Consider the following 21310-nt stretch of genomic DNA (forward strand, 5'->3'; position numbering starts at 1 on the left):
CCCGCCTCAGCCTCCCAAAGTGTTGGGATCACAGGCATGAACCACCGCACCCAGCCAAAATTCCAGATTTTTATACACAGATTACTCCAAATGTTAAACGTTGGCAATTGACTAAATCTGTTTCAAAGACACTGATGGCAAAACCCAAGCTCCGCAGCTCCATCTCCCTGGCCCCAGAGGTCTTGCCCGCTGATCCTTCCTGCCCCCATCAACTTCCTCTCAGCCCCCTGCCTGCGATCACGCCGGCTCTGTCTTGGAGTCTTCATTCCCGCTGGGCGCTCATCCTGAAGCTCCTTGGCCACACCAGGTGAGCAAGCACCAGCCCATCCCTCGGCACCCCACCCAACGGCCCTGTGGTTTGGTCACAGACATGCACAGCCCCCCAGCGCACAATTAGGAAACGGCGCCCTCCCTCTGGCTGGGAACACAGACCTTGAGTGGCAACTTCACGACTTTTATTTGTGGTGCCTGTGCTTTATCTCGAAAATACCTTCTCCCCCTGCCCCAGACAGTGGGCGGGGAGGGGGCAGCAAAAAATAGAAGACGTCCCTCCCTATTGCACATGGACCCCTATATACAGGCCCACCTGGCTGAGGCCGGCAGGACTCTTGGCACATTCTTGGATCCCTGCTCAGGAGGGGAGGGGTGACGGGGTGGCATCACACGTGAGATGGGGACCTCCAGGCAGCCACTCTGGTCCTGGCTACTGATCCTTGCACTTCTTGGTCCTCAGTTCCTTCCTGGTCCCGTCTCTGGCCCTGGTCCCCTCCGGCAACGTCCCCCTACTTGGCTCGGCCTCCCACCTCCATCCTGGCCTCGGGTGGCCCCCTTGGCTCCTGGGGACTCTGCTCCCCTCCCAGTTCGGAGGTCCCAGGGGGGCTATGGCTTCTCTGAGACTTCCCCCGGAGCCCTGTCACTCGTGTTCACACGGGGGAAGGGGTGCGTGTGGCAGAAGCAGCTGTATAAATACGGGTGCGGGAAAGTCCCTCCAGTCACTTGGAGAGTTTGCTGATAACGCGGATCAACGCTGCATTCTCATCCTTGAGGCGCTGGTTGTCAGCGCGGAGGTCAGACAGGGCCTGGGGGACGGCAAAGGGTCAGCTGGGCAGCCCTGGTGGGTTGCGCCCCCGCCCACCCTCGGCCCTCTGCCCACAGCCCCCACAGCGCCCACCTTCAGCTCTTCCTCCAGCTCTGCGGCCTTGCGTTCCAGGGCCCTGCGCTCCTGGAATGAACGCGGAAAGTTCAGAAACGGAGTGAGGCTGAGGACAGGGGAAAGCCAGGGGCCAGCTGGGAAGGGCAATGTGGCGCTCTTGGTCCAAACTTAGTCATGTGAGGCTGGGAACGCCTCTGGTCCCCGTCCGCACCGCCCCTACTCACGAATCTCTCCAGCTCCAGAAGGGCTGGTCTCTCAGCGAAGCGCTCTTGCCTCTGGTGAGCACACAGAAAGCACAGAGGTCAGCAGAGGAGGCCAGCACTGCTCTGAGGAGGGGCCCTACGTTCCTGCTGGGGACCCGCCCGCCCACTAGACAGCCCACCAGCCCCGCCCCCACGGGCCAGGCCCCGCCACCAGCAGGCCCACAGCCCCACCCCCATTCGCTCAGACTCCGCCTCCGAGATCTCGGCCAGGCCCAGGTGGAGCGAAGCCCCATCAGCCCCTCCAGGCCAGGCTCTGCCTCCCAGCAGTCTGAGCCCTACCCAGGAGGCCCCGTCAGTTCTGGTGACCCTGGCCTCGGCGCCTTTACCTGCGTGGCCCGCTCCAGTTCCACCTTGAGCTGCGCCAGCCGCAGCGTGGTCTCGGTCAGAGCCTCGCGAAGCCGCTCGTTCTCCCTGCGCAGCTCTGCATACAGCTGGGGGTCAGGTGGAGGAGGGTCAGGTGGAGGACAGGGGCGTCGCTGGGGGGCGGGGAAGCCAGGAGGTGGGCACCCAGCAGGCGGAGCCCCAAAGGAGGGGTGGGATCACACCTTCCTAAAGCCTCCATCCTGCTCCTCCGATTCTGGCTCAGGTTCTGGGTTGAGGTCCCGCTGTGACCGCTGCCTGCGGGCTGAGGGGCCGCCCTCCAGGGTGCTGGGACGGGGGCGGAACGCGCGTCAGGGGTCGGCCCGGGCCCGCACGCAGGCCCCACCTCTCCCACCCCGCCCCTACCTGGACTCCGGGCTGCGATCAGCCGGCTCCGCCTCCTCCCCCTGTGGGCAGGTGGGGGGGGGGGGTTCAATGGGCATGGGAGGGGCCTTAGCGGGTATGGGAGGGGCTTTGCCCGCCCCCGGCCCACCCTCTGCACCAGCTCGGCCCCACCTGAGCCCCCCTCACCTCCGCAGGCCCCCTCCACTCCTTTCCGACCTTGCGGTGCTCCCTGGCCGCCTGCGGTCCTGGACCCTGCCCGTCAGGCGCCTCTGCTGGGGGAGGGGCAGGAATCAGTCCAGGCACCTCCAGAGACCCCTCTGGGGGCCCGGGTCCCCGGGTCAAGCCCGCAGGACAGCAGGAAGACTCTGGGAGAGACGATGACTCCCTGGGAATGACCTCCCCCGGAGAGCAGACCTCACCTCTCCGGGCAGGGCTGTCGGAGTTCTCCACTCCAGGGACGCGGGGCCTCCGGAAAGGGTCCTGTCGGGACGGGTTGGTGAGTCAGGGGACCAGGACATCCCGCACCACCCCACGTGCCCTCGATGACCCCTCTCACCAGGCTCTGCGCCGGCTTCTCTGACTCCGGGGCCTTCCCTGCAGACTTCTCTGCCTCCTTCAGGTCTGTCAGAGTCACACCCTGGCAGGGAAAGGGGACAGTCAGGGGATGCTGGGGTCAGGGCCCAGCTCCTCTTTCCTCAGGCCCAGGAGTCCAGACTCCATCCCCTCCTCCCTCAGACCCAGGAGTCCAGACCCCCAGCGCCTCCTCCCTCAGACCCAGGAGTCCAGACCCCCAGCGCCTCCTCCCTCAGACCCAGGAGTCCAGACCCCCAGCGCCTCCTCCCTCAGACCCAGGAGTCCAGACCCCCAGCGCCTCCTCCCTCAGACCCAGGAGTCCAGACCCCAGCCCACCCCACACCTGTGTGGACCTCCGAGACTGGCGCATGAGACGGGAGCGAGCTTTTCTCTGGGATTCCGACTCCTCATCCCGCACAGGCATCTGGTAGGACCTGAGGGAAGGGTCCCAACCTCAGGGAGGGCCCTGGGGACCCGGTCCCATTCCCATTCCGTGGCTGACACCCTCCGCGGGAGGCAAGTTCTATGGGAGGGACTCCAACTCCCAGCAGACCCAGGCCAGCCCTCCCGCAGGAGCCCACCCAGAGCCCCGGGACTCCGGCGTGACACAGTCTCCACTGGCTGGGGCAGCAGCTTCCTGCCCTGGCCTCTCACCTCCGTCGGTCCCGGGAGTCCGCTGGGGGCGCTGTGGAGGCTGCGGGGACGTTTGGCTTCGCTGGGGATTCAGGCTCCGGAATCCTGGAGGGAGGCGAGGAGTTCTCCAAGCAAGGAGGCGGTTTGGTGACCTCAGACCTGCATCAATTCATTCATTCAACAAACATTACCCAGGTGCATTGTGTGCCGGCACTGGAGACGCAGCCGTGAACAAAAGAAACAAATTATCTGGGCCCCCACGAGTGAAAGACACAAAAGCGACAAGAGCCGCGAGAAGACCAGCACTCTACCCAACCGGTCAGGAGGGTAAAGGACGCTGGACAGAAGCAGCAGTGCGAGAACTGGGAGCGGAGCGGGAGGGGCACGTGCAGACGGCGCAGAGGTGGCAGCAGGGTGGTCCGTGTGCGCCTCGGGGTGGGGGGATGATGGGGAGAAGGTGACGTTTCAACACAGACTTGAGGGAGGAGCCAGCCGCCAGGAGGAGCACAGCACAGGCTCTGGGGGGGAGCAGGAGGGTACCCAGGGGGGTACACGGTCTCACTCAGGATCATACGGACAGGCTTGGAACCCACATCTGCCGCCTACCCCCGAGGGGCCCAGGCCTTGGGGACTCACAGGGCAGAGGGCTCCGGCAGCTTCCGGGAGGGGGTCGGGGTAATTCTGGCAAGACGGAGCTCCTTGGCCTGTGTGGAGAGGAGGAGGAAGGGGCAGGTCCCTCAACTGGGCAGGGGCCTGGGCCTGGACCCGGCCCAACCCTCGCTCACCTGAGTGGAGGTCCCTTCCAGCCAGGAGGAGGAAGCCGAGCGCTGCAGCCCAGCTCCAGGGGCTCCCTCTGCCATCCGCCTTTCCGGGGGACCCAGGGCACCAGAACTCCCTGTCTTCAGGAGGCCAAAGCGCCTGGAGAAGGGGGCCTCTTCAGGCGGCTGGGAGAAGAAGGAGGTCTCAGGGAGAAAGGATCCCTCTTCTCAGACCTCAAGGGTTAGCCCCCAAAGGACTGCAACAAACTACAATTCCCATCAGCCCCTGGGGCAAGCACAACCTAAAAAGGAAGCCGGTTGTCCAGGAGGACTCTGGGAACTATAGTCTTCACCCTACCTGCCCCTGCCAGAGGTTCACAGGCTTGATGGAATCCCACCTCCCGGCCCTCCCAGCCTCACAGGACCTCTCAGGGCATCCACTCACCACGGGGCTCTTAGGACTGGGGTGCGGTGGGGAGGAGACACCATTCAGGGTTCTGGGTTCTGCAGGGCGTGGCTCTGTGATGTGGGAACACCGGGTAGGTCACAGAAGATGCCAGCTGCCTCTAGATTCAGAGAACCCGACCCCGCCTCCCTCGGACCCAGGAGTCCAAATTCAGGCTCCTCACCAGTGGGACCTTCTTCCCCCTCATCCTCGTCCTGGATGGGGGGCCCCCCAGCCCCACCAGGCCGGCGCTCCTTGGACAAGTCCTGGAGGGAAATCTTCTCTCGACTGCTCAGACGACACACAGAGCTCCTGTTGGGGAAGGAGAGGGTGCTGGGGTGCAAGCCTGGGGCCTCCAGCCACCCCACCAGCCCCAGACTCCTCCCTCCCTATACCTTCTGTGTTTGCTGCTAGAGGGCGCTTGGGGCTCCTGGCCGCGGCTCTGGGAAGCTTCTTTTTGGTTGCGAAGCTGCAAGGAGGGAAGGAGGCTGCAGGGGAGCGGTGGAGCACACGTCCCCCACAGCACCACCACCATGAACAGCTGTCAGGAGCTCAGTGCCCAGGCGGGCACCGAGGGCTCGTGGAAGCGCTTGCTGGTTTTCCTACAGATGGCGGCACACCTCAGAGAGAGGAGGTGCCCTGTGTCCAGCAGGCGCCTGCAGCTGCCACGTGCAGGCACTGCCGTCTCGTCCTCACGGCCCCCACCCATGAGAAGCCTCCAGTCTCATCCCCAGAGGGGTCCTTCTAGCTCCTAGGGGGGACCTGCTCAGACCTCACGCCAACCCCTCAGCACACCCAGGGCACTGGTGGGCCCTCAGCTGCCCCGGCTTCTGCCGCCGGCACTCTCCTCCTCCTTCCCCACACAGTTCACCACCGTCTTCACACCTTCCCCACACAGTTCACCACCATCTTCACACCTTCCCCACACAGTTCACCACCGTCTTCACACCTTCCCCCCACAGTTCACCACCGTCTTCACACCTTCCCCCCACAGTTCACCACCGTCTTCACACCTTCCCCACACAGTTCACCACCGTCTTCACACGTTCCCCACACAGTTCACCACCGTCTTCACACCTTCCCCACAGTTCGCCAGTCTTCACACCTTCCCCACACAGTTCACCATCTTCACACCTTCCCCACACAGTTCACCGTCTTCACACCTTCCCCACACAGTTCAACACCATCTTCACACGTTCCCCACACAGTTCACCACCGTCTTCACACCTTCCTCACACAGTTCACCACCGTCTTCACACCTTCCCCACACAGTTCACCACCGTCTTCACACCTTCCCCACACAGTTCACCACCGTCTTCACACCTTCCCCACACAGTTCACCACCGTCTTCACACCTTCCCCACACAGTTCACCACCGTCTTCACACCTTCCCCACACAGTTCACCACCGTCTTCACACCTTCCCCACAGTTCGCCAGTCTTCACACCTTCCCCACACAGTTCACCATCTTCACACCTTCCCCACACAGTTCACCATCTTCACACCTTCCCCACACAGTTCACCGTCTTCACACCTTCCCCACACAGTTCAACACCATCTTCACACGTTCCCCACACAGTTCACCACCGTCTTTACACCTTCCTCACACAGTTCACCACCGTCTTCACACCCTCCCCACACAGTTCACCACCGTCTTCACACCTTCCCCACACAGTTCACCACCGTCTTCACACCTTCCCCACACAGTTCACCACCATCTTCACACCTTCCCCACACAGTTCACCACTATCTTCACACCTTTGGGTCTCTGCATGTGGTGCCCAGGAGTACTGGGAGGGCCCTTCATTCCTGCCCTTCTAGCAAACTCTTAGTGCTGTAGTACTCACGTCTTCTAGAAACTGTCCCCAGATGCTCCCAGGTTGGGCTCCCCTCGTATCTGGGCCACCTAAGCTGACCCTGCCCCACCCATTAAACCCCCCTTGGCCATATCACCCTCAAGGCAAAAGTCACCCTCCTCCTCACCTGGCACTCATGGTCCTCCTGGGTTTGCCCTGCCTTACACTCCCCTCCCTGGGCACCTCAGGGCACCCACACTTGCCCCCAGACTGTGTGAGACCTTCTTCTCCTACATCCATCAGCCTCCACCTTGCTCCTGCCAACCTTTCAAAAGAGAAAGCTGTCTCCACTCCCCTGCCTACGCACCAGAAGCCCTAGGCCTAGCCTCGGGAGCTTCCTGTCACCCCACAGAGCTCACTGAATGCTGGCATGGCTCTAGTGCTGTCCAGTGGCACATACTCCCCTGAGCTCCTGACAGCACAATCCACATGTCACGCATGACCCCTCATACAGGTGCGCACCATACCATTCCCATTTGACAGATGAGGAAACTGAGGCCTGGAGAGGAAAGTGGTTGGCTGGGACTCATGGCAGATCCATGGCAGAGCCAGGATTCCAACTCAGGCATTCTGGCCAGGGCTCACGCCCTTCACTCCTTCATTCTCAGTTTTCCCAGCAAGGCTGCCCCAGGGATGGCTTGGAGACACTCTGCGAGTGACCAGCCCAGCCTAAGTCTAGGACAGTCCTGCACATGGCTGCTGCCAAGGGCCACCCTGAGGTGATGAGGTGCCCTGAGCTGGTTTGTTATTTTGTCTGAGTGTCAGACAACCCTGTCCAGATTCTTCTGCTGCCTCCCCACCAGGCAGGTAGGAAGCTCTGCAGCCCCATCTCTATCCTGCCCTGGCTGGGGGTCTCTCCTGAGGCTGGGGCTGGAGCTGGGTCACCAAGAGGGAAAGAGCAGGTCGCTGGGGTGGTGGGTGTCAGAAGTCGCGGGGGGTACCCCCTCTGCACCATCCTCTGAGGAGTTGAGGGGACATGGGGAGTCTGGGACAAGCCCCTCAGCCCTGACACTCACGTCCTCCTGTTTCCGGGCCAGTTCCTCCAACAGGCTCAGCACTTCCTCATCAGCCAGGTCACAGGGCCGCTGCCCCTGGGTCGGGGGAGGAGCAGGAGCAGACAATGAAGGAGGCGCTGGGTCCTCCCCGCGCCCTGCCCCCCACCAGCCGGGGCACTGGCCCTCACCGCGTGGGTCAGCGAGTCCATGCCCCCGCCATGCTCAGCCAGCAGGCGGCAGGCATCCTCCACGCCCCAGTGTGCTGCCGCGTGCAGGGGAGTCCAGCCGTCCCCATCCCGGAGCTCCGGGTCGTAGCCAGCCTGAAGGAGCAACCTGGGGGCCAGGGAGTCTCACGGTCAGAGGCCAAGGCAAGGCCCTGGGCCGGGGGCTGATTTCGGCCAGCAGTGCGGTAACTGAGGTCCCAGGCCACGAGACTAAAATGCCCCTGGACAGGCTGGTAAAGAGCCACTGCCCAGCATCCCTGGCCACAAGAGGCCCCTCTGCACCAGGCCTTGTCCCTCCCCCTGGACCAGCAGCTACATGTTAAACCCTGGCCCTGCAGGTGGCCTCTGGAACCTGCTCCTGGTGCGGGCAGGGGGTCACCCTGGCTGTGGGATTCCAAGGTGACGGCAGTGGGGTGTAAGGAGGCAGCCCCGGAGGATGCAGGTGCAGGACCCTGTGCCAGCCCCCACGCCTGTCAGAAGGATTGGACTCCAAAGGGCTGTCTCAGAGCAGTAGTGTTCTAGGACCTGGGCTGGCTTAAAGCAGTGACTCCCAACCAGGGCAATGCTGTCCCCCAGGGGAGACCTGGCAGGTCTGCAGACATCTTTGTTGTCATAACCTGGGGCAGGGGTTAGTGGCATCGGCTGGGTGGAGGCCAGGGAGGCGGCTCCACACCCAGCAGCGCTCAGCAGCAGCCCCATAAGGAGAATGATCTGCCCCAAAATGTGGCTAGCGGCCAGGTTGAGAAATCCTCACTCAAGACAATTTTCTGCCAGAAAACAATAACCACCTGAAACCATTCAATTTGAGAGCAAAGGCAGGGTTCCAAGTCCATGGGCACTCTCCAAGCTCAGCTTAGGGCAGGACGTGTCTATTTTTGGAGAACTGGAATGAGTTTCTGTGTCAATGAGGAAGAGCTTCGCAAAGTGGGAACAGATGGACAGCCTGGGATATTCTACAAAGAAGCCTTATAAGCACAAGTCCCTCTATCTGGCCCCATCCACCTCGCCCCTCACCTTTCCCACGCTTTGCCCAGAGCTCACCCAGCTGTGCTGGGCCCCCCGCTATTTCCCCAAGCGCCTGCCCGCCACAGGCCTTTGCACTTGCTGCTCTCAGTCGGAGAGTGTTCTGTGCCCTGCAGCATCTCACGCTGAGCCCCTTTTTGGCAGTCACCACCCCTTCACCCCCATGTCTCCTGACCCCAAAGCCCCTCCTCATCACACTTGTCTTCTCCCATCACCCTGTTTATATCTTAAGCCAGCAGTTCTCAACTGGGACAATGCGCCCCCCAGGGGACATTTGGCCACGTCCAGAGACATTTTTAGTTCTCACAACCAGGGATGCTCCCGATGTCCCATAGGTAGAGGCCAGAGAGGCTGCCCCACATCCTGTGATGCACAGGACAGCCCCGCAGCAAAGAGCGATCAGTCCAAAATGTCTGTCTCCCCACGAGGTATGAGCCGCACATAGGCCCAGATCTCTCTTGTTTACCCAGTTCCTTGGCAACTAACAGACTGCCTGGCACACAGCAGGGGTTCAGAAAATAAGCACCGAATCAGTATCATCAAACAAACATATACCTGCACTCTGCAACAAATGTTTTTGTTTTGTTTTGAGACAGCGTCTCACACTGTTGCCCAGGCTGTAGTGCAGTGGCACGATCTCCACTCACTGCAATCTCTGCCTCCTGGGTTCATGCCGTTCTCCTGCCTCAGCCTTCCAAGTAGCTGGGACTACAGGCGCCCACCACCATGCCCAGCTAATTTTTTGTATTTTTAATAGAGACGGGGTTTCACTGTGTTAGCCAGGCTGATCTTGAACTCCTGACCTCATGATCTGCCTGCATCAACCTCCTAAAGTGCTGGGATTACAGGCGTGAGCCACCATGCCCAGCCTGCAACAGATCTTTGATGAGAATGCTGGTTACATTCTTTTAAAAATGCAGTCAGGCTGGGCGCAGTGGCTCATGCCTGTAATTCCAGTACTTTGGGAGGCTGAGGTGGGAGGATCACTTGAGGTCAGGAGTTCAAGACCATCTTGGCCAACTTGGCAAAACCTGTTTCTACTACAAACAAAAAATTAGCCTGGCAGGGTGGCACACACCTGTAATCACAGCTATTCAGGAGGTTGAGGCAGGAGAAGTGCTTGAACCCAGGGGGCAGAGGTTGCAGTGAGCTGAGATCGAGCCATTGCACTCCAACATGCATGACAGAGTGAAACTCCGTCTCAAAAATAAAAATAAAAATAAATGGCCGTGCTCGGTGGCTCACGCCTGTAATCCCAGCACTTTGGGAGGCCGAGGTGGGCAGATCACAAGGTCAGGAGATCGAGACCATCCTGGCTAACACGGTGAAACCCCGTCTCTACTAAAAATACAAAAAAATTAGCCGGGCGTGGTGGCGGGCGCCTGTAGTCCCAGCTACTCGGGAGGCTGAGGCAGGAGAATGGCGTGAACCTGAGAGGCGGAGCTTGCAGTGAGTGGAGATCGTGCCACTGCACTCCAGCCTGGGTGACAGAGCGAGACTCCATCTCAAAATAAATAAATAAATAAATAAATAAATAAATAAATAAATAAACAAATAAATAAATGTAGTCAATAGATCTGAGTGTAAACATGTACCCTTACAAAGGAGCAGTAATGAAATTATAGTCAGTGAATATTTCTAAGTCCAAAGTGCTTTAGTTCTATGGCAGAGAATGAATGAGGTTGCCCACAAATATGGACTCTACCTCTCACTTTACTAACAGTACCCACACAGGCCCCCCGGCCGGACACAGGTCACCTGGCCGGACACAGGCCACCCAGCTGAAGACAAATCTCCAACGGTCCCTTGCAGCGAGGAGTGGTCATGTGACTAGGGTCTGGCAAATGGGGTGTTGGCATTAAGTGGTGCATGGCACTTGCAGACTGCTCTCTGGAAAGGAATGGGTGTTTGCTCCTTTGCCCCCTCTCTTCCTGCTGGCTGGGATGCAGATGCAGTGGAGGAGATGCAGCCGCCTCCAGGATTCAGGGGTGGAAGCCATGGGAGGAAAACGACATGGCCTGTAGGCCTGGGCACATCACCAGGCCCAACCATTCAGTTTCCAGTCCCCCTTGTGGAAAGGATCAGCTCAGGGATGCACCCAGTCAGCAACAGAGCTGGGACTTGGGCCAGATACGGAGGTCCAGGAGCTCTACTTCAGCAGCAGGTGCTGAGCAGAAGGGACAGTGGTCTGGAGCTGTTCAAGTCATCTTATGTACCTCACTGAGAAAACCTGACTAAAAACTGTCAACGTAGAGGTGAGCAGAGAGAGGGAGGAATTCATGTTAACTTCATTTTTATACTAAATAATAAAGTATAAGTCATGAAAGAGAGAAGAGGGAACTGAAAAAAGAATGAGGAGCCTGAGGATGAGAACTGGAACCAACAACTTTAATAGAAATGGGAAAGGCATCCAAATAGGAACAAAATAAGACCCAAGACTGAGGTGAGGATGACAGAAAGGGAATATGCACCATAACAATTTAAACTCTACATGCACCTTGGTTGGGTGCAGTGGCTCACGCCTGTAACCCCAGCACTTTGGGAGGCTGAGGCAGGCAGATCACCTGAGGTCAGGAGTTCAAGACCAACCTAGCCAACATGGAGAAACCCCATCTCTACTGAAAATACGAAAGTGAGCCAAGTGTGGTGGCTTACTCTCACAGTCACAGCTACTGGGGAGGCTGAGGCAAGAGAACTGCTTGAACCCAAGAGGCAGAGGTTGCAGTGAGCTATGATCATACCACTGCACTCCAACCTAGGTGACAGAGAGCCAGACTCCATCTCAAAAACAAAAATAGGCCGGGCGCGGTGGCTCAAGCCTGTAATCCCAGCGCTTTGGGAGGCCGAGGTGGGCGGATCACGAGGTCAGGAGATCGAGACCATCCTGGCTAACACGGTGAAACCCCGTCTCTACTAAAAAAATACAAGAAACTAGCCGGGCGAGGTGGCGGGCGCCTGTAGTCCCAGCTACTCGGGAGGCTGAGGCAGGAGAATGGCGTAAACCCGGGAGGCGGAGCTTGCAGTGAGCTGAGATCCGGCCACCGCACTGCAGCCTAGGTAACAAAGTGAGACTCCGTCTCAAAAAAAAAAACAAAAAAAACAAAAAAAATAAACTATATATGTACCAAATAATCTAGTCTTAAAATATATACAAATTGTAACTGACAGAACTATAAGAAGAAACAAAGTCCATGATCATAGCAAGAATGTAAATGCACCTCTCATAGTAACCGACAGAATAAGCCGCGGGGGAATATCACTGCAGATAAAGCAGCACTACCAATAAAACAGCAGGATTACAAGGTGACCTAGTAACCGACAGAGAACACTGGACTGGACGACTCCATTCTTTTCCAACTTACATATACTGGGGTATATAAGGCAAAACAGTACATTTCAAAAGCCAGAATCATATAGAACCCATTCTCTGACCACAATGCAATTAAGCCAGGAAAACAGTAACAAAATGATGAATAGAGAAGTCCTATGTATTTTGAAATTAGGCCAAGCACAGTGGCTCACACCTGTAAATCCAGCACTTTGGGAGGCTGAGGTAGGTAGATCACTTGAGCCCAGGAGTTTGAGACAAGCCTGGACAACATGGTGAAACCCTGTCTCTACAAAAACTAGCGGGGCATGGTGGTGCGCGCCTATAGTCCCCACTATTCAGGAGGCTGAGGTAGGAGGATCACCTGAGTCTGGGGAGTTTGAGGCTGCAGTGAGCCACGATTGCGCCACTGCACTCCAGCCTGGGCGATATAGCAAGACCCTGTCTCAAAATAAATAAATAATAAAAGATTAAAACTTGGGAAATATTTTACACGGAATGACAATTAAAAAAAGACCGCACATCAAAACTTGTGGGTACAGCTAAGGCTGTTATTTAGAGGGAAATGCACAGTCTTCGGTACATACATTTAAAAAGAAAGGGAAAGGACAGGATTCACAGGAAGGTGCAAGACAGCAAGACGGAACACACCGGCCCAACTCACCTCATCACCTCAATGTAGCCCTTGGCAGCAGCCACGTGCAGGGCAGAGGCACCTGTGCGGGGGTGCCGGGCCTCTGGCATGGCGCCCCCATTCAGCCAGCACCTTGTGTCATGAAGTAGCAATTCCTCCTCCGCCCGCTTGGCTGCCTCCACGTCCACACCTAGGAGGATAAGAGGCACGAGGTAGGACTCACATCCCATGACCTGGAATACCGAGGGTTATGCACTGGGCTGGCCAGGGTTCGGCCCTGTGACGTGCCCAGAGCTCTCCCCGCTGCTCCCCTCTGAGACGGGGGAGCCCTAGACTAGCCCAGTTGTTTCCCGACTGTGCTCCATGCAGCCGTGTGTCCCACTCAGGGTCTCTGAGTCAGCGCTAAGCACTGCGAAAATCGAGATCACAGGCCTTTCCCCATTTCAACCAGAAATTCACCTTACTTTTATTATTTTTAATATAAAACCATGGCCGGGTGCAGTGGCTCACACCTGTCATCCCAGCAACTTTAACAGGCCGAGGCAGGTGGATCACGAGCTCAGGACTTCAAGACCAGCCTGGCCAACATAGTGAAACCCCATCTCTACTAAAATTACAAAAAAAAAAAAAATGTAGCCAGGTGTGGTGGAGGGCGCCTGTAGTCGCAGCTACTTGGGAGGCTGAGGCAGGAGAATCGCCTGAACCCAGGAGTCAGAGGTTGCAGTGAGCCAAGATCACACCACTGCACTCCAGCCTGGGCGACACAGCAAGACTCTAAAAAAATATATATATATATACACACACACACACACACAATCTCCTATATATATACACACTATACATATATTTCCTATATACATAACATATATATATAAAAACCTGAAGTTTACTGAGCAAATCCAGTGCTCAATTACATCTAACTTTTCCTGTCATCCCCAATATAATTTTTTTTTTTTTTTTTGGAGCCAGTGTCTTACTCTGTCACTCAGGCTGGAGTGCAGTGGCACAATCTCACTGCAACTTCCACCTCTGAGATTCAAGACATCCTCCTGCCTCAGCCTCCCAAGTAACTGGGATTACAGGCATAAATCACCATGCTGAGCTAATTTTGGTATTTTTAGAAGAAACAAGGTTTCAACACATTGGGCAGGCTGGTCTCGAACTCCTGACCTCAGGTGATCTGCCCGCCTTGGTCTCCCAAAGTGTTGGGATTACAGGCATCAGCTGTTGTGCCGCCCCCCAATATAATCTTAATCCAGCATCTTCATACATTTTATCACCATTACCACTTTTCTCATGAGGAGAATAAACCAAGCAAAAAGCCACTAAATGAAGAACTTGTGCCATTAGTGCAACAGCTCCTTTCCTACCCAGGTGTTCCACCCGTTTGCAAACATGCGACCACCTATAGCAATCTGGGAAAAGCATGCTTCCCAACTAGTCAAGTTCATGTAATCCAATTGTTGTACTGTATTATAGACGTAAAAGGCAAGTAATGACCTAAAATTAAATATAAGTTGATTTTGGATCAAAACAGGTACCCTTGTTGAGGCTGAAATCCTATCTACTGACAGCCTCTGAGGAGACTTATTCTTTTGCATGCTATAAACTCTCTCTTTTTTTTGGAGACAGGGTCTCACTGCAACCTCTGCCTACCGAGTTTAAGTGATTCTCCTGCCTCAGCTTCCCAAGTAGCTGGGATTACAGGCGCCTGCCACCATGCCCAGCTAATTTTTGTATTTCTAGCAGAAACAGCGTTTCATCATGTCGGTCAGGCTGGTCTCAAACTCCTGACCTCAGGTGATCCACCTGCCTCAGTCTCCCAAAGTGCTAGGATTACAGGCGTGAGCCCCTATATCCAGTCTTTTTTTTTTTTTTTTTCCAAAGAATAAATAGAGATGGAGTCTCAGTATGTTGCCCAGGCTGGTCTCAATCTCCTGGGCTCAACCAATTCTCTGACTTCAGCCTCCTGAAGTGCTGGGATCATAGCGTGAGCCACTGTGTCTGGCCAAACATTTTTTTTTTAAACAGTCAGGGCCTCACTCTGTCACCCAGGGTGGAGTGCAGTGGCGTAATCACAGCTCACTGCAGCCTCGATCTGCTGGGTTCAAGACATCCTCCCACTTTAGCCTCCCAAGTAGCTAGAACTACAGGCACATGCCACTACGCCTGGCCAGTTATTTTTATTTTATTTATTTATTTATTTTTTAGACGGAGTCTCGCTCTGTTGCCCAGGCTGGAGTGCAGTGGCTGGACCTCAGCTCACTGCAAGCTCCGCCTCCCGGGTTTACGCCATTCTCCTGCCTCAGCCTCCTGAGTAGCTGGGACTACAGGCACCCGCCATCTCGCCCGGCTAGTTTTTTTTTTTTGTATTTTTAGTAGAGACGGGGTTTCACCGTGTTAGCCAGGATGGTCTCGATCTCCTGACCTCGTGATCCGCCCGTCTCGGCCTCCCAAAGTGCTGAGATTACAGGCGTGAGCCACCACGCCCGGCAGTTACTTTTATTTTTTATAGAGATGAGGGAGGTAGGGGTCTCCTGATTTTGGCCAGGCTGGTCGCAAGCTCCTGCCCTTAAGCAGCTCTTTCTTGTGTTGTTTTGTTTTGAGGCGGAGTCTCTCTGTCCCCCGCCCCCGGCTGGAGTGCAGTGGCACCATCTTGACTCACTGCAGCTTCTGCCTCCTGGGTTCAAGCGATTCTCCTGCCTCAGTGTCTTGAGTAGCTGGGACTACAGGCACCGCCACCACGCCCAGCTAATTTATTTTTGTATTTTTAGTAGAGATGGAGGTTCACCACGTTGGTCTTGAAGAACTCCTGATTTCGTGATCCGCCCACCTCGGCCTCCCAAAGTGCTGGGATTACAGGCGTGAGCCACCGCATCTGATCCCCCCTTTTTTTTGGAAACAGGATCTCACACTGTCAACCAGGCTGGAGTGCAGTGGTGCAATTATGGCTCACTGAAGCCTCAACTTCCCAGGCTCAAGGGATCCTCCTGCCTCGGCCTCCCAAAGTGCTGGGATTATAGGCGTGAGCCACCGAGCCTGGCTGTGTCATTTCTGTAAAGGAGTCGCCAATGGTTCAATCCTATTATAGCCGAATGGGTCTCAATTCAGGGAGGGGGGGGGGGGTGACTGGCTTTTTACTCAATCACGGTCAGCGCCCTCTGCATGTCTGCTGCACATCCTCTGCGATTTGCTTTTTGTGCTCAACATATTGCTGAGATCTGTCTGTGGCTGTAGACAGAGCCCTTGACCAGGGTCAGCAAGGTATAGCTTGTGGGTGCTGACCACCTGTTGTGTTTTATCTTTTCCTGTGGTGGCGGTGGTAAAATAGACAACATAAAATTTATCAACTTCCCTGTTTTAAAGTGTACAATTCAGTGACATTTAGGATACCTCCAATATTGTGCAACCATCACCACTATCTACTTCCTGAGCTTTTTCATGATCCCTGACGAATACTATATCCAAGAAGTCACTCCCAGCCAGGCACCACGGCTCATGCCTGTAATCCCAGCACTTTGGGAGGCCAAGATGGGAGATCACTTGAGCCCACTAGTCTGAGAACAGCCTGGGCAACACAGGGAGACCCTGTCTCTAGAAAAATAAAATTAGCTGGGCGTGGTGGTGCACACCTATGGTCTCAGCTACTTGGGAGGCTGAGGTGGGAGGATCACTTGGGCCCAGGAGGTCAAGGCTGCAGTAAGCCATTATCACTCCACTGCAATCCAGCCTGGGAGGCAGAATGAGATCCTGTCTTTAAAAAAAAAGTCACTTCTCAGACCTCCCTCCCCCCAGCCCCTTGCACCCAGCAATCTGTCTGTCTCCAAGGATTTGCCTATTCTGAAAGGCAATTTTTGTCAATAAAAGTGGAACGGGACACAGTCACTCCCATTCACTCATACACCGTCCCTGGCAGTGTCCCTCCACAGCACTGGTGGAACAGTGGTGCCAGGGACGGTGTGTCCTGCAACACCTCAAACATTCACTGTCTACCCTTTATAGAGAAAGTTTGCTGACCCCTGCTTAGATCACTCATTTAGTTTAGTGATTGATCCATTCTCTCTTTAGTGTGGGCTCCAACCTCTTACTACTGCACACAATACTATGATGAACTTTTGTCCATGGGCGGGGAGGCCTCTCTCAGGTTGCCCAGGAGTGGAACTGCTAGAACAAGGCAAAGATGGGGTCTTCGGCTATCATCGATGCCGATCAACCAGTTCCCAAAGTAGCTGTAATCATCGCCTTTCCCACCAGGCAGAAATCAGCTCCCATGTCCGCCCTTGTCAGCACTTGGAGCTAACCAATGGTCAGTTCCGCCTGCCTCCAAGTGTAGCGTCCCCTCTTCCAGCTGACTCGGATGTTGGGATTCCAAGTGAGTTGGCTTCAAATGCTTCAAAAACATGTCTCATTCCTGCCAGTTCCATGCCCCTGTGCAAAGTGGCCAGGGACAGTCCCTTTTGCGTAGGACATGGTGCTCTGTGTGTCCCTGCAGCACAGCTGCCGCTTGGGCCTACAAAAATCCATTCTCCCTTCCCCTGTGACCTCATCTTGACTTTCCTCACCCACACTTTGCCCCACATGGTTTCAATGTGACTGGGCCCATAGCCTGGCTCCCGGGTGGGCACATCACCAGGACTTCCTGTCACCTTTGCAACACTGGTGGGCTCAGGAGCTGTCATCTGACCGAGGTGGCCCCGTGAGCATCACGCACTAGGAAAGGGATGCTGTGTTTTGGCTGCGATATGGGCCTGCAGTTAGGACCCACACTGATTGCCTTATGGAGAGAACCTGCCTAAGAGTGAAGCCAGCACGGAGTGCAGCATAGTGACGGAGAGATGTTCTGGACTTCACTTGTGCCCCTGGATCAAACTATGCCTGAAGTCCATAGAACTCATGGACTTCAGCTACATAAGGCCATAGATTGCCTTAAAAAAAAATATATACGTATATATATATGACCAGGCATGGTGGCTCATGCCTGTAATCCCAGCACTTTGGGAGGCCAAGGCGGGAGGATCACCTGAGGTCGGGAGTTCAAAACCAAACTGGCCAACATGGTGAAACCCCATCTCTACTAAAAATACAAAAATTAGCTGGTCGTGGTGGCGGGCGCCTGTAATCCCAGTTTCTTGGAAGGCTGAGGCAGGAGATTCACTGGAACCTGGAAGGCAGAGGTTGCAGCGAGCAAAGACCATGCCACTGCACTCCAGCCTGGGCAACAAGAATGAAACTCCATCTCGGGGGGAAAAAATGTGGTAAAATACACATGATACGAAAAATTTACCATCTTCTTCTTCTTCTTTTTTTTTTTTTTTTTGAGACGTGGAGTCTTGCTCTGTTGCCCAGGCTGGAGTGCAGTGGTGGGATCTCAGCTCAATGCAACCTCCACCTCCCGGGTTCAAGCGATTTTCCTGCCTCAGCCTCCCAAGTAGCTGGGACTACAGGTGCACACCACTATGCCTGGCTAACTTTTGTATTATTAGTAGAGACGGGGTTTCACCATGTTGGCCAGGCTGGTCTCAAACTCCTGAGCTCAGGTGATCCGCCCACCTCGGCCTCCCAAAGTGCTGGGATTACAGGTGTGAGCCACCGCGCCCGGCCTAAAATTTACCATCTTAACCCCAGTTCAGGGGCATGAAGTAGTCACAATTGGTTGTTGTGCAACCAATCTCCAGAATTTTTTCATCTTGCAAAATTAAAATCGTGTACCCTAGGTCAGGGACAATGGCTAACACCTGTAATCCCAGCACTTTGGGAGGCCAAGGTGGGTGGATCACTTGAGCTCAAGAGTTCCAGACCAGCCTGGGCAATGTGGTGAAACCCCATCTCTACAAAAAATACAAAAATCATTAAAAAAAAAAAAAATGTGTACCCACTAAACTACTCCCTATTCTCCCCACTCCTCCCAGTTCCGGGCTACAGCCATTCTACTGCCTGTCTCTATTATTTTGACTATTCTGAATACCTCACAGATGTGGAATCATACAGTAATTGTCCTTCTGTGACTGGCTTATTTTCACTTTTCACTTAGCAAAACATCCTCAAGATTCATCTATGTTGTGTTTTTTTGTTTTTTGTTTTTTGTTTTGAGACAGTTTCCTCCTGTTGCCTAGGCTAGAGCACAGTGGTGCAATCTTGGCTTACCGCAGTCTCCACCTCCCGGGTTCAAGCAATTCTCCTGCCTCAGCCTCCTGAGTAGCTGAGATTACAGGGATGTGCCACTATGCCCGGCTAATTTTCTATTTTTAGTAGAGACAGGGTTTCTCCATGTTGGTCAGGGTGGTCTCCAACTCCCGACCTCAGGTGATCCACCCGCCTCAGCCTCCCAAAGTGTTGGGATTGAGACTGAATCATATCCCATTGCATGGATGCACCGCATGTTGATTTTCCATTCATTCAATGATGGGCGCTAGGTTGCTCCTACCTCTGCGCTATTGTCAATGATGCTATGAACATGGGTACATAACCTGCCTTTTTTATTTTAGTTGAGACAGGGTCTCGCCTGTCCCCCAGGCTGGAGTGGCAGTGGTTCACTGCATCTTCCACCTCCCAGGTTCAAGCAGTCTTCTCATCTCAGCCTACTGAGTAGCTGGGAGCACAAGCGCATTCCCACGCCTGGCTAATGTGTTTTGTTTTACAGAGACGAGTTCTCACTAGGTTTCCCAGGCTAGTCTCAAACTCCTGGGCTCAAGAGATCCTCCTGTCTTGGCCTCCCAAAGTGCTGGGATTACAGGTCTGAACCACTGCTCCAGGCCTTGAATGGCCTTTTCTGGCCTGAGCCAGGCGGAATGGGTTTTGGTTCTTGCTAAGACTCATGCCCGATTCAGCCTGAGTCGATTGGGCCAGAGGCCTTCGTGGTGTTGAAGGGAACAGTAGTTCCAAGCCACGGCTGACTGGCTGAGCAGATCACGTGCTCTCACTAAACCCCAGACCCAGAGAGAGGAAAACAGCAAGTAAGCCAGGGAAAAGCGAAGGGGATGGCCGCACCTGTGGCTGGTCTGTCTGCTATCCCAGCCCTGCCTGTGAGTGGCTGCCAGAGCCACACTATGGCCAGCACCAGTCTGGATGCCAGCACCTCGGGGAATTCTGCATCATGTTGGCATGTCCTGCAGGGTGCGCAAAAGCCTCCGCCTTCCTTAGAGCTGGGGTGCAGCCTGTGACCCAGGTCCTGCGCACTGAAGCCCCTCTGAGGCTCCCGTATGGAGCTGGGTGTCACGAGGTGTCACAGGCAGAGGCTTTGTGATGTGGGGCAGCAGAGCCCCACCCTGAGCAGCGCAGCTGAGGGTCTTTCCCGTGGCACCAGTGGCCTTCGCTCCCAGCTGATCCTACAAGCCAATAGCCCCCACCAATGTATCCCTTCCAGGCTTCTCCTCACCCCATGGGAGGGAAAAAGCATGGCCCCCTCTGAGAAGCTGATGCAAGTTATGAGCAATTTCTGCAGGAAAATACAATGTCAGAAAGTTCACGGACCCCCTGGAGGCCTTTCCCGGCCTCCCTGAGGTCCGAGGGAGGAGGAGGACTGATTCAGACAGAGGGAGCCTAAATCACCCAGATCTGGATCCCTAGCTGGGCCCTGAACCAGAGCGGGAGAGGCGACAAAGAATCTCAAAGAGAAACACAGGCAACAGTGCGGCATCAAGGTTAGTGCAGTGGGTAACAGTGTAGCATCGAAGTTAACAGTGTGTAACAGTGTGGCCTCAAGGTTAGTGCAGTGGGTAACAGTGTAGCATTGAGTTAACACAGTGTGTAACAGTGTCGCATCAAGGTTAGTGCTGTGGGTAATAGTGTAGCATCAAACTTAACACAGTGTGTAACAGTGTAGCATCAAGGTTAGTGCGGTGGGTAACAGTGTAGCATCGAAGTTAACACAGTGTGTAACAGTGTGGCCTCAAGGTTAGTGCAGTGGGTAACAGTGTAGCACTGAGTTAACACAGTGTGTAACAGTGTCGCATCAAGGTTAGTGCTGTGGGTAATAGTGTAGCATCAAACTTAACACAGTGTGTAACAGTGTAGCATCAAGGTTAGTGCAGTGGGTAACAGTGTAGCATCGAAGTTAACACAGTGTGTAACAGTGTGGCATCAAGGTTAGGGCGGTGGGTAACAGTGTAGCATCGAAGTTAACACAGTGTGTAACACTGTGGCATCAAGGTTAGTGCAGTGGGTAACAGTGTAGCATTGAGTTAACACTGTGTAACAGTGTCGCATCAAGGTTAGTGCAGTGGGTAACAGTGTAGCATCGAGTTAACACTGTGTAACAGTGTGGCATCAAGGTTAGTGCAGTGGGTAACAGTGTAGCATCAAAGTTAACATAGCATGTAACAGTGTAGCATCAAGGTTAGTGCAGTGGGTAATAGTGTAGCATCGAAGTTAACACAGCATGTAACAGTGTAGCATCAAGGTTAGTGCAGTGGGTAACAGTGTAGCATCAAGGTTAGTGCAGTGGGTAATAGTGTAGCATCGAAGTTAACACAGCATGTAACAGTGTAGCATCAAGGTTAGTGCAGTGGGTAATAGTGTAGCATCGAAGTTAACACAGTGTGTAACAGTGTGGCATCAAGGTTAGTGCAGTGGGTAACAGTGTAGCATCGAAGTTAACACAGTGTGTAACAGTGTGGCATCAAGGTTAGTGCAGTGGGTAATAGTGTAGCATCGAGTTAACACAGTGTAGCATCAAGGTTAGTGCAGTGGGTAATAGGGTAGCATCGAAGTTAACACAGTGT

The 21310-nt window shown here is 54.7% G+C and overlaps 1 protein-coding gene across 2 annotated transcripts in view; it reads right to left on the reverse strand.

Moving 5' to 3' along the window:
• Positions 1–433: 433 nt before the first annotated feature.
• PPP1R12C (protein phosphatase 1 regulatory subunit 12C) overlaps positions 434–21310 on the reverse strand; it is a 29158-nt gene continuing 8281 nt past the window's right edge. The window contains exons 4-22 of one of the 2 annotated variants that reach the window (XM_010379170.2): positions 12621–12780; positions 7570–7714; positions 7403–7477; positions 4926–4999; positions 4715–4842; positions 4531–4604; positions 4113–4271; positions 3964–4031; positions 3349–3486; positions 3038–3128; positions 2678–2758; positions 2541–2601; positions 2308–2393; positions 2143–2183; positions 1962–2064; positions 1743–1847; positions 1378–1428; positions 1172–1222; positions 434–1079 (exon numbers count right to left, since the gene is read on the reverse strand). In XM_010379170.2, the coding sequence (XP_010377472.1) occupies positions 993–1079; positions 1172–1222; positions 1378–1428; positions 1743–1847; positions 1962–2064; positions 2143–2183; positions 2308–2393; positions 2541–2601; positions 2678–2758; positions 3038–3128; positions 3349–3486; positions 3964–4031; positions 4113–4271; positions 4531–4604; positions 4715–4842; positions 4926–4999; positions 7403–7477; positions 7570–7714; positions 12621–12780 (1778 nt within the window). In that variant the 3' untranslated portion in view covers positions 434–992. The remainder of the gene's footprint in view (positions 1080–1171; positions 1223–1377; positions 1429–1742; positions 1848–1961; positions 2065–2142; positions 2184–2307; positions 2394–2540; positions 2602–2677; positions 2759–3037; positions 3129–3348; positions 3487–3963; positions 4032–4112; positions 4272–4530; positions 4605–4714; positions 4843–4925; positions 5000–7402; positions 7478–7569; positions 7715–12620; positions 12781–21310) is intronic. The other variant, XM_010379171.2, reaches the window with a different exon arrangement.

The sequence above is a fragment of the Rhinopithecus roxellana genome, chromosome 12 (assembly GCF_007565055.1).
Source record: "Rhinopithecus roxellana isolate Shanxi Qingling chromosome 12, ASM756505v1, whole genome shotgun sequence".
Taxonomy (NCBI): domain Eukaryota; kingdom Metazoa; phylum Chordata; class Mammalia; order Primates; family Cercopithecidae; genus Rhinopithecus; species Rhinopithecus roxellana.